The sequence below is a fragment of the Bubalus kerabau genome, chromosome 2 (assembly GCF_029407905.1).
Source record: "Bubalus kerabau isolate K-KA32 ecotype Philippines breed swamp buffalo chromosome 2, PCC_UOA_SB_1v2, whole genome shotgun sequence".
NCBI lineage: Eukaryota > Metazoa > Chordata > Mammalia > Artiodactyla > Bovidae > Bubalus > Bubalus kerabau.
The window spans coordinates 18,609,997-18,622,725 of NC_073625.1; the positions used below are offsets into that span (position 1 = coordinate 18,609,997).

General features: G+C 37.2%; 1 protein-coding gene across 12 annotated transcripts in view; it reads left to right on the top strand.

The window, feature by feature from the left end:
• Positions 1–12,729, top strand: part of TEX15 (testis expressed 15, meiosis and synapsis associated) — a 79,476-nt gene that overhangs the window by 24,627 nt on the left and 42,120 nt on the right. For all 12 annotated transcript variants that reach the window (XM_055567146.1, XM_055567148.1, XM_055567147.1 and 9 more), the window contains one exon: positions 5,896–6,046. In XM_055567146.1, coding sequence (XP_055423121.1) covers positions 5,908–6,046 — 139 coding nt within the window. In that variant the 5' untranslated portion in view covers positions 5,896–5,907. The remainder of the gene's footprint in view (positions 1–5,895; positions 6,047–12,729) is intronic.

Consider the following 12,729-nt stretch of genomic DNA (forward strand, 5'->3'; position numbering starts at 1 on the left):
AAAAATGTCGCAACACTGATGACAGACAAAAGTTAATTTCTGTGAATATAGAGTCCTTACAAATCATTAACTAAAAGACCATTTTAGCTGAAAAGCAAGAGAAAAAGATTGGAACAAGTGATTCAGAGAATAAACAGGATGACTCAATCTCACTAATAATGAAAGAAATGCTAATTAAAACCACTTGGTATTATTTTTATTATTTACAAAGATTAATTTGGCAAAATACTAAAAGAAAATTTAAGAATATTTTTAAATATATTTAAAATATATATAAATATTTTTAAATATTAAATAGAAGTAAAACTTAAAATAAAGGCCAGGTTAAAGACAGGTGAGTTGCTAAGAGACTAAGAAAACACCCCTGAGCAGTAGCTGTAAAATCAGGATTATGAAGTCACAAAAGTCAGAGCATTATTTCAAGCCAGGCTTTTATTTCAAGCAGAGACTGGTCACCAGTTTCAAAGGTAGAGGGGCCAAGTAAGCCGTGAATCAGAAACGTACTATGTGAATGAGAGACTGATGTAGAAACCATTGGTGACTGAAGACTGCTGTTTAGGTAGAATAATGGAGGTAGAAATAGAAGTAAATTGAGGAGGAAGTAGGAAGTGATCTCAGTTCAGTTCAGTCGCTCAGTCGTGTCTGACTCTTTGTGACCCCCATGGTGATCTAGAGAGGGGCAAATCTGACCCTGGAGGGTTTTGTCTGTTTTGCTTTTTTACTTGATCAGCTGTGAACCTGTTAAATATGGGGGTAGATACAGAGAAGCAAAGTGGATGGGAATGAAATTCAGGATACTGTGGAAAGATAATTAAAACAATGGGAATGTAGGAGAAAAAGCCCTAAAATGGAAATTATAAAGTCTAGTTTTTATCATCCTGATTCTTTGATACTTAGTTGTTTCATTTACAACAGGGGTTGGCAAACTTTTTCTGTAAAGGGCTTGTTGGTAAATATTTTAGTCTTTGTGTGCCAAGGGTCTCATGTTTACTCAACCCTGCTGTTCTGGTTGGAGAAGGCAATGGCACCCCGCTCCAGTGCTCTTGCCTGGACAATCCCATGGACAGAGGAACCTGGTAGGCTGCGGTCCATGGGGTCACTAACAGTCGAACACGACTGAGCGTCTTCACTTTCACTTTTCACTTTCATGCGTGGGAGAAGGAAATGGCAACCCACTCCAGTGTTCTTGCCTGGAGAATCCCATGGACAGAGGAGTCTGGTGGGCTGCTGTCTATGGGGTCGCACAGAGTCGGACACGCCTGAAGCGACTTAGTAGCAGCAGCAGCTGTTCTAGTAGGAAAGCAGCCATAGACAATAAGAGTGGCTATATTCCAGTAAAACTTCCTACACATCCTGAAATTTGAATTTCATATAATTTTTCAAGTGACATGAAATAACTATCCTTGATTTTTTTTTTAACTGTTTAGCTGTGAGCTCTACAAAAACTAGTAGTGGGCTGGATTGAATGCACAGGCTATAGTTTGCCAACCCCTGGTCTATAAAATGAAGTTGGACTAAAACATTTCATCTTGACATCATATTTTCCTAGCTGGGGGATTCTTGACTTAATCTCATTAAATGTGTATGTAGTTTATCATGTATAGATCTGATTGAACCTTTTATCAGAATTCTTACTTTCAACTATTTAGAACTCTGCTGAAGAATTTAGAATTTATGTGTTTGTGACTCAAGTTCCAAGACTATTTATTCATCATTTATTTACTCATCAGATACTCTTTCCTGAGATTACTGGAAACGGTATGATCTTTGCTATATCTGCATATCACCATTACAATAATGTCTTTAATGTTATATAATAAACCTCTTGTTTAGTTAAGCATACTTGGGGGTGGAAAGTAAGTAGAAAATCAGTATTACTTGTAAAAATCAAAAAGATAATTGTAAAAATTAGATGGAACAGTGTCATTTGCCAGAAGATCCTGAAATTGAGACATTGTTTCTTTTTGTTAAAAAGAGATTAGCAAACTTTTAGAGATGTTAAAAGTAAGTTAGCAAGCTAATGTGAAAGTTTGAAAGAGAACTGAAAAAAACTTTCTAACTGGATGCTTCATGTATTAGTCAACTTTAATTGCTTTATACTAGGAAACCTTTTCGTAACTGATAGCACTTGAATCTTATTAAGAAACTCGAGGGACTTCCCTGGAGAAGGCAATGGCACCCCACTCCAGTACTCTTGCCTGGAAAATCCCATGGATGGAGGAGCCTGGTAGGCTGCAGTTCATGGGGTCGCTAGAGTCGGACACGACTGAGCGACTTCCCTTTCACTTTTCACTTTCATGCATTGGAGAAGGAAATGGCAACCCACTCCAGAGTTCTTGCCTGGAGAATCCCAGGGACGGGGGTGCCTGGTGGGCTGCTGTCTGTGGGGTCGCACAGAGTCAGACACGACTGAAGTGACTTAGCAGCAGCAGGGACTTCCCTGGTGGTCCTGTGACTAAGACTCTGAGCTCCCAATACAGTGGGCCTGGGTTCGATCCCTGGTCAGGGAACTAGATCCCACATGCTGCAACTAAGACCCAGCACTGCCAAGTAAATAAATAACTCTAAGGCTCTCTAGGTCATTCAATTGAAATACCAAGTTATGTTATTAAGGATTTTTGGATAGTAATCAGGTAGGAGACTTTGGAGGTCTGTGTAGTAACCTGTAATTCATAACCAGTGGTCTCAAGTCCTTAATTTTTAATGATAGGAAACTCAGCACAAATGTTCTTTTAAGAAAACTTTACAAGGCCTGTCTTTAGACTGTCTATTTGACATAGAAGGGATTTATTCCCTTGCCACTAAGTTGCCTCTGAAAAGTGTGTTAGGATTCATAATCCCAGCAGAGTCATGCACTACAAAGTATTCAGTAAAGTAAGTTTTCTAGAAAATTATTAGAGGAAATAAAGTTAGTTAATTGCAGATTGAGAATTAGAACCATTATCACTTGACTTTGAACCTTCTTTGCAATACTGCTTGATGAACTTTGTAAGTTGGTTCCGTATTATAGGCTTCAGGCTGTCACTTAACAGTTCATACTATGCAGTTGTTTTGTACCAGCTTCTGCAACCATGTGAGGTATGGATACTGTTAGGCTCAGAGAAGTTAGACCTTTTGCCACACACAGCATATCTAATTAATGGTAGAACCAAAAATTGAACCACTGTGATTTTTTACCTGTTTTAAGTAAAATTCATGCTTAATCTGTGTTATTTGAGTCTAATCTTTCTCTTACAAGCCAAAAATCATTTTCTTTCACTCCAAGAAATTCTCAAGCCGTTTTCCTTTCCCCTTCAGCTTTTTAGTTCCTTTATACTGTTTACGTCTTGTCTTCTGCCCTCATGAGCACCTCCAGGACATTGTTCAAAGGAAGCAGAGATAGTGGTATCTTTGTTTTATTCTAAATTTAAAAGGAGTGCATTTGATATTTACCAATTTGCTGTAAATTTTTGGCAAATAACTTATCAAGTTAATGAATGCTTTCTTAACTTTTTAAAATCATAAGTGAATTTTGAATTTGATTAGCTGATTTCATTTACTGAGATAATCACTTGATTTTTTTTCTCCTTCAATAGGTTTATATTAGTAAATAAAACATACATATTAAATCTCTCTTGCATACTTGGATATACTTGGCTTGCTTATGATATATTAATATCATTTTTCTCTTTAGAATCAATTTGTAACTACTGATTCAACTTCATTTTAATGTGATAGGATAATGCATTATGTTAATTTCTTCTTGCAACTTTAGTAAATTAATTTTTTCCTAGAATTTATTGTTTTGTGTAATCTTTAAGTGTTTTGGCTTAAAGTTGTTCATAACATACACACCCTTAGGATCTGTATGAATAGACATTTTAGTTGTGGGGGAAGCTTTTTGGTTTTGGTTTCTTTGTTTGATCTTCAGTTCATTCATTCATTTTAGTATCTGTTAAGGACTTACCAAGTTCAATGTCCTATGCATTAACTATTCTTAAAGTTTTTAGTGTTGATTTTTTTTCTTTACTCTCACCCAGATAATCCAGGACCTTATAGGACAGCCATAATATGAACCTGCTGGGTTCATACTTCCTGATTTTATTTTTACATATAGAAAAATAAACAATATATGTAAATACACAGATAATGATTATAGGACTGTTGTGTATATTTCACAGTATAGTGTGATGTATCTTTGCATCTGTATGTAAAAATAAATAATATAAATGGATATAGGACTGTGATATATGAGCATGAAGAAGTTATAAATTTGTTATCACTTTAATGTGGCTGATTTGTTTGGGTTGAATTTAAAGATGTATTATTCTTACTTGAAAGGTTACCCTTGAAAACTTACTGGATACAACTTAATGAAGAAAGTTGAATACTGTTGTTCCCTGAATATTCATCTTTCATCAGACAGTTTTTAACATACATTTTTTAGCCACTTTGTGGCTAAATATTATCCCAAGCACTGAGGAACAAAATGAGTAAATCTCAGAAGTCTTTACTGTATTAGTTAATTCCACTAGGAAAGCATTTTATAAGGAGCCATACAGCTGAAATATTGCCCATCTTAACTGAAAATACGGTTTAACTGTAGTTAAAGAAAATATTGTCACAGGATGAAGTTCTTTAAGTATATTCAACATGGTTGTATACCTTTGTGTGGAGTAGGTATAGATCACAAAGAGTTTTTTTGTAATATGAGTTATTCTATAAATTACTCTTCTTTGCCTCATGAGACTTCCATGGAAGTCTTGAGAAATATCTCTGGAGCTGGTATATCGTGCGGGATTCTCGTTAGTAGGCACCACCACTGGTGTGTCTGCATGTGACTGGATGAGAGAAAGGCTGGTTTTCTTCTCTTTCTAGAGGTCTCGGTCCATGTTTGTGAGATTGAGAGATCACCTTTCACAAAGACTGAAGGAGTAGGGATTGGGAGAGTAACTGCTTGTGAACCTTCTATAGAATCTTTTCCTTTGTGACCTTTCTGTAGAATTTTGGCAGCTCTTAATTTGGAATGTGATGTCATGTTTGTGAACAAAACAGTTGATGGTTTCAGGAGGCCCAGAGCCATATTATGAAATGGCATGAACAATATATCTTTGTATATATTTCTCTGTGTGTGGGCACCATAGGTTTCCTTTGATACCGTGTGTGAGTTCTACTTGGGAGGTTAATTTTAATGTATGTGTGAATGTTTGGGGAAAAGGTTGAAAGGAGGAAAAGGAATAGTGGTATGGCAATGTATAATGTCTTAATCTATTGGTAGTGATACTGTGGAACAATAGTGGTTGACTGTTTTAGCCCATCAGTTGTAGGGATACCAGTGCAGATTTACAACCTTTATAAAGGTTTTTCCAAAAGCCGAAGACTCTAATTTAGAGAATATATTAAATTCACAGAAGCCCATAGGAAAAATGTTTTAAAAAATAGGTGCTTGGCAAGAATTTTACCAAATGTTAATAAAAATTGTTGTTTAGAAGTTATTAAGCTTTTTGGAAACACAGAAGGTTTAAATTGCCAGGAAAATGTCTGTTAGAAACTACAAAACAGGGACTTCCCTGGTGGTCCAAAGGCTAAGACTCTGCGCTCCCAATGCAGGGGGCCTGGGTTTGATCCCTGGACAGGGAGCTAGATCCTGTATGCCACAACTAAGACCCAGTGCAGCCAGATTAAAATAAATAAATAAATGAGAAAAAAAAAAAACAACTACAAAATATTTTAAATAGTATATAAAATCGAAAGTTAATTCATTTTCTATGTAACCTGCAAAATGAGATTGAAATCTGTTGTATGACTAAAAATATATCTGTATTCAATTCCATATAAGAACTTTTAAACAGTTTTACTGACATTGCCTTTTATTATTTATTGACCTTTTGTTTAATAACTTTGGGTTGATTTTAGGCCACCAACAAAATGGAAATGAAAGAGATTGGTAAACACAAGACTTCATGGAAAATGAACTCAACCAGTCAACCTTTATTTGTTAATGGCAGAAATGGCAATCCTTTGAAAAAATTCACCATTCCCAAGATCAAGAGGACAGCTGGGAAAGGTAATTCTATGGAAGATGGGATTATTTCATAACTATTACTGCATTTCTCTGATCTTAGTTTATGCTCATCTTCAATTTTGACTCTTCATAAAATTAGCTTAAGTTAGGCCTTTAATTCCTTAAACACACATGTACTTTTTTCCCACACAGAGTAAGATAGACACATGTCTCCTATCACTCCCACTAAGTACACCGTTAAAAACACTGGACATCACACATAAAACAAACAAGACCTTGAAGGGTGGAGAGAAGAGGATGAGCCTATGTGGGACCCTGGGAGTTAAGTATTGACATAGCATAAAGTTCTTCAGATTTTCTTTTTGTTTCCTCCATGTCTCAAACTGGATGACCACAACTGAGAAATGCCAACTTTTACAGACACAAAAAGCCCTAAGAAAAGTCTGCTCTGTTTTGCCAAGGACTGGGAGTAGGATGACTTAGAATGTGAGAAACCTGTTTAACAGTGAACACTCTATTCCTGCAAAACACCTGGAGGAGGAAACAGCACAACGTCTGTTCCTTTTCTCAGCAACGTGTGAATGGAGGGCCGAGATGCCCGCCTCCACCTCCGCCTGTGCTGGTGCCTTTCCCTGCATGGAACGTCACATGGCCCCCTCTCTGCTGTCCCCTGCAGTGTCTGTGGATTTCTGCTCCTGCCCTGTGGTGATGAGTTGCCAGTGGGGATGAGATACTCGGTGGGAGCAGAGTCAGTGAAGACCAAGAGGGGAGCCGAGATTCTGTCACACACACCAGTAACAGGGTAGCTTTCCCCCTCCCACAGTGTCAGGGGAGGCTGAGTCAGGAGCATCGACTTCTGCCTCTTTCTCCTGGTAACAAGACAGCCGCCTGCCCCGCCACCACCCTTCTGACTGCCCCACCACCCCTCACCCCCGTCCCCACCAGGGTGTCAGTGGAGACCCTGTGGAGAGCCAGTACTTCCTGGTGGTAAAGAGTTAGTCTCCCCACCCCCAGCCTTCTCCTACAGGCACAGTTATCCCTGTGACTTAGTCTTAGTAGAGGCTTATTACCACAGAAGATTGAATATGATCTAGAGTCTCTTAACAGTATCCCAAATGACCAAAATATTTAAAAAATCATCTTACCACCCATCAGGAAAATCCCAACTTGAATGAGAAAAGAAGAATCAACAAATGCCAGCAACACAATAAAACAGATGTTGACATTATCTGACAAAGCTTTTAAACCAGTCATCATTTGTACCAATTAAAAAATTAAAGTCATTCTAATGATGCTTCAACAACCAATTTCAAACACTTTTGAAACAAATGGAAAATTGCAAGAAAGAAATGAAAAATGTAATACGAACTAAGTAGAAGTTTTGGAATTGAAAAATGCAATAATTGAAATAAAAACTAATTGGATGGGTTCCAGAAAAGAATTGAGAAGATTTTGGAAAGAAGTAGTGAATTGGACGATACAGTAACAAATTACCTGGCCCAAACAACAGAGAAGACATCAAATAACAAAGCCTCAGGAACCTGTGGAACAATCATAAAAGACCTAATTTCTTTGTTCTCAGAGCTTCAGAAGGAGAAGAGAGCATAGAGCTGAAAGAGTATTTGAATAAATACTGTCTGAAAGCTCCCCAAACTTGGCAAAAGGCATAAACCTATACAGTCCCAGCTGGTGCAGTGGGAAAGAATCTGCCTGTCAGTGCAGGAGATGTAAAAAACGTGGGTTTGATGCCTGGATTGGAAAGATCCTCTGGAGAAGGAAATGGCAACCCACTCCAGTATTCTTGCCTGGAAAATCCTATGGACAGAGGAACCCAGCAGGTTACAGTCCATGGGGTCGCAAAGAGTCGGACATGTCTTAACAACTAAACAACAACATTCAATCAAAAGGTTGAATGAGCCCTAAACACGATAAAGCCAGAGAAGTCCATCACAAGGCACATCATAATCAAACTTCTGATAATTAAGAACAGAAAAAATCTTGAGAGCAACTAAATGTTTTTATTGGGGAAAAATTGAATGGCAGATATTTCATTAGAAACCATGGAGCCCAGAGGAAGTGGCACAACATTTTTTAAGTGCAGAAAGAAAAGAACTATACTCAGAAAAATATCCTCAGGAGTAGAATGAAATAGACATTCTCTGATGAAGTAAAACTCAAAATTTTTCACTAGTAAATCTTGGTGTAGAATGGCTAAACAAAGTTTCCAAGCAGAAAATGATGAAAGAAGCTGGGAACATTAGGAATGAAGGAGGGACAAAGGAGAGTAGAAATACAGGGAAATACAATCAACAGTCCTCCTCTTGAGTTTTCTAATTTTGTTTGACAGTTGGAACAAGGACAGAGGAGCCTGGTGGTCTGCAGTTCATGGGGTCACAAAGAGTGGGACACGAGCACATGTACACACAGTTATCTCAGAATTAAAAGTTGTTTCTAAAGACACTATGGGTAAATCAAAATGGAATTTTAAAAATGTTTGCATAACCCACAGGAAAGCAGAAAAAGTAAAGTAGAGAATTGAACAACTGAGGGAAAAATAAACAGTAAAATGTCAGGCTTAAGCCCTATTGTATCAGTTATATTAAATATAATTTATCTCATACCAGTTAAGATGTTTACACAATGGATTGAAAAAAAAACCATGACCCAACTATAGACTGTTGACGAATGCACTTTAAATATAGGGATATAAGTTGGTTTAAAGTAAGTGTATAGAGAAAGATAAGCCATGCAAACAAGCAGAATAAAGCAGAGTGGCTATTTATATCAGTAGACTTGAGAGGAATGAAAATTCCAGAAACAGAAGGGGATATTGCATAAATCCACTAGTAAGATTAAGCAGTCCTAACTATGTATCCCTAAATGACAAAGCTTCAGAAACCATGAAGCAGCACTGATAGAATTGAAAGGAAAAATGGGCAAATCTGGAATGGCAGTTGGTGATTTCAGTACACCTCTCTCAACAACCAGTGGAACCATAGAGACAAAAAAATCAGTGAAGCTATAGAAGAACTGAACTTTGTCAACTAACAAGATCTGATTGACATTTGCACATTATTAGGACATTATACTCTACACAACAACAGTAGAACAGACATTCTTTTCAAGAACTAAGTTGATGCTCATCAAGATAGACGATGTGTTGGGCCATGAAACACATTTCAACATATTTAAAAGAACTGAAGTCGAATAATCTAGAAATTAATGATAGAAAGCATTAGATAAGTCTTTGAATACATGGAAAGTAAACAACATATTTCTAAATATTCATGAGATTTTAGAAACACATTGGATTGAATAAAAAAGGAGATGTAACATCAAAATTTGAGGGGAAAACTGAATCATGGCTGACAAATTTATAACACTAAATACTTACATTAGAAAATAGGTTTCAAACCAGTAGTCTAAGTTTCCTTCTTAAGGAACTAGGAAAAGAGTAACAGGATAAGCCCATAACAAGCACAAAGAAAAAAAATGAAATTAAGAAGCTGGTTGCAAAGATAAAAAAAGAAGTTGATAAGCCTTTAGGAAGGTTACCTGTAGTGAGACTGACAAAAAAGACACAAACTACAACTCTTAGAAATGACATAGTATATCATTACTGAGCCACAGAATTGAAAGTGTTATGAACAGATCTAAGTACATAAACTTTACAGCTTAAATGAAAGGGGCTAGTTTGTTTAAAAGTACAAATTACCAAAACTCACACAGTACTAAATAGATCATTTAATAGCCTTATAACTACAGGCATTCCTCATTTTGTTGTTCTTCACAGATACTGTGTTTTTTACAAATTGAAGGTTTGTGGCAACACTGTATCAGGCAAGTCTATTGGTGCCTATTTTCCAACAGTAATCACTCACTTTGTGTCTCTGTATCAAATTTTTGTAATTTTCACAGTATTTCAAACTTCTTTGCTGTTACATTTGTTAATGATCTGTGATTAGTGATCTTTGATGTTACTGTTGCAAAAAGATTATGATTCACTGAAGGCTCAAATGATTGTTAGCATTTTTGTAGCAATAAAGTATTTAAAATCAAGGTTATATACATTGTTTTTTAAACATAATGCTGTTGCACACTTAATAGACTTTATTGTGGTGGTCTGGAGCTGAACACACAATGTCTCCAAGATATGTCTGTATTATAGAAATTGAATTCATAGTTGAAAAAAATCTGTTGGAAAAGAAATCCCCAGGCCCAGATGGTTTCACTGGAGAATTCTACTCAAGATTAAAGAAAGGAGCTAATACAAATCCTTTACAATTTCTTCTATAATACAGAAGAGGAAAGAATAACTACTTGTATAGTATTATCCTGGTACCAAAGCTAAATGTAATACAAAAAAAGAAAACTACAGACCAATACCCATCATGAACCTTAACACACAAATTCTATACAAAATATAAAGAAATAGCATTCAGCAGTATATAAAATGAATTATATATTATAACCAAGGGAGTTTTGTTCAAGGGATGCAAGACTGGTTTGGTATCTGACAGTCAATCTGTATTCACAGGACAAGGAATAACAATCACATGGTCATATAAATTTATGCAGAAAAAACTTGAGAGAAAGCAACATTCATGACAAAGACTCAGCACTCTAGGAATACAGAACTCAGCTTGATAAAAAAAAAAAAAAAAGGATGTAAAAAATACATATAGCTAACCTCCAGAAGGAAAACCACAGTCCCAGAAAACCAACCAAAATGATCACATGGACCACAGCCTTGTGTAACTCAATGAAATTATGAGCTGTGCTGTGCAGTGCCACCCAAAATGGATGGGTCATGGTGGAGAGTTTTGACAAAATGTGGTCCACTTCAGATGGGAATGGCAAACCACTTCATTCTTGCCTTGAGAATCCCATGAAAAGTATGAAAAGGCAAAAAGATATGACACTGGAAGATGCGCCCCCCAAGTCAGTAGGTATCCAATATGTTACTGGTAAAGAGTGGAGAAATAGGCTCCAGAAAGAATGAAGAGGCTGGGTCAAAACCAACGATGCCTAGTTGTGGATGGGCTTCCCTAGTAGTTCAGTCGGTAAAAAACCTGCCTGCAGTGCTGGAGACCTGGGTTTGGTCCCTGGAGAAGGACGATCCCCTGGAGAAGGAAATGGCAAACCACTCCAGTATCCTTGCCTGGAAAATACCATGGACAGAGGAGCCTGGCAGGCTGCAGTCCATGGGGTTGCAAGGAGTCAGGCAACTATCACAGTGTTGGTGAGAGTAAAGTTCGATGCTCAAAGAACAGTATTGCATAGGAACATGGAGTGTTAGCTTCATGAATCAAGGTAAATTGGATGTGGTCAAACAGGAGATGTCAAGAGTGAATATCAACATTTTAGGAATCAGTGAACTAAAATGGATGGGAATGAGCAAATTTAATTCAGATGACCATTATATCTACTATTGTGGGCAAGAATCCCTGAGAAGAAATGGAGTAGCCCATAGTTGACAGAAGAGTCCAAAATGCAGTCCTTGAGTGCAGTCTCAAAAACGACACAATAATCTCTGTTTGTTTCAAAGGCAAACCATTCAACATCACAGTAATCCACATTCAATACCACAGTGCCCCAAACCTTTAATGCTGAAGAAGCTCAAGTCAGACAGTTCTATGAAGACCTATAAGACCTTCCAGAACTAACACACACACACACACACACACACACACACACACACAAAGATGTTCTTTTCATTAAAATGTTAAAATTTAAAATTTCATTAAAATCATTAAAATGCTAAAGTAGAAAGCCACACCTGGAGTAACAGACAAATATGGCCTTGGAGTACAAAATGAAGCAGGGCAAAGGCTAATGGAGTTTTGCCAAGAAAATACACAGGTCATAGCAAACACCCTCTTCCAACAACACAACAGATGACTCTACACATGGACATCACCAGATGATCAATACTGAAATCAGATTGATTATATTCTTTGCAGCTGAAGATGAAGAGGCTTTAGACAGTTAGCAAAAAAAAAAAAAACACCTGAAGCTGATTGTGACTTCAGATCATGAGCTTATTGGAAAATTCAGACTTAAAGTAGAGAAGACCACTAGGCCATTCAGGTATGACCTCAATCAAATCCCTTATGATTATACAGTGGAAGTGAGAAATAGATTTAAGGGATTAGTTAGGTCTGATAGAGTGCCTGAAGAACTATGGATGGCGGTTCATAGCATTGTACAGGAGGCGGTGACCAAAACCATCCCCAAGAAGAAGAATTGCAAGAAGGCAAAATGGTTGCTTGAGGAGGCTTTACAGATAGCTGAGAAAAGAAGAGAAGCAAAAGACAAAGGAGAAAAGGAACGATATACCCATTTGAATGCAGAGTTCCAAAGAATAGCAAGGGGAGATAAGAAAGCCTTCTTAAGTGAACAATGCAAAGAAAGAGAGGAAAACAATAGAATGGAAAAGACTAGAGATCTGTTCAAGAAAATTAGAGATACCAAGGGAACATTTCTTGCAAAGATGGGCACAATAAAGGACAGAAACGGTATGGGCATAACAGAAGCAGAAGATATTAAGAAGAGGTGGCAAGAATACACAGAAGAACTGTACAAAACAGGTCTTAGTGACCCAGATAATCACTCACCTAGAGCCAAACATCCTGGAGTGTGAAATCAAGTAGGCCTTAGGATGAATCTAGTGAAGGTGATGAAATCACAACTGAGCTGTTTCAGATCCTAAAAGATGATGCTGC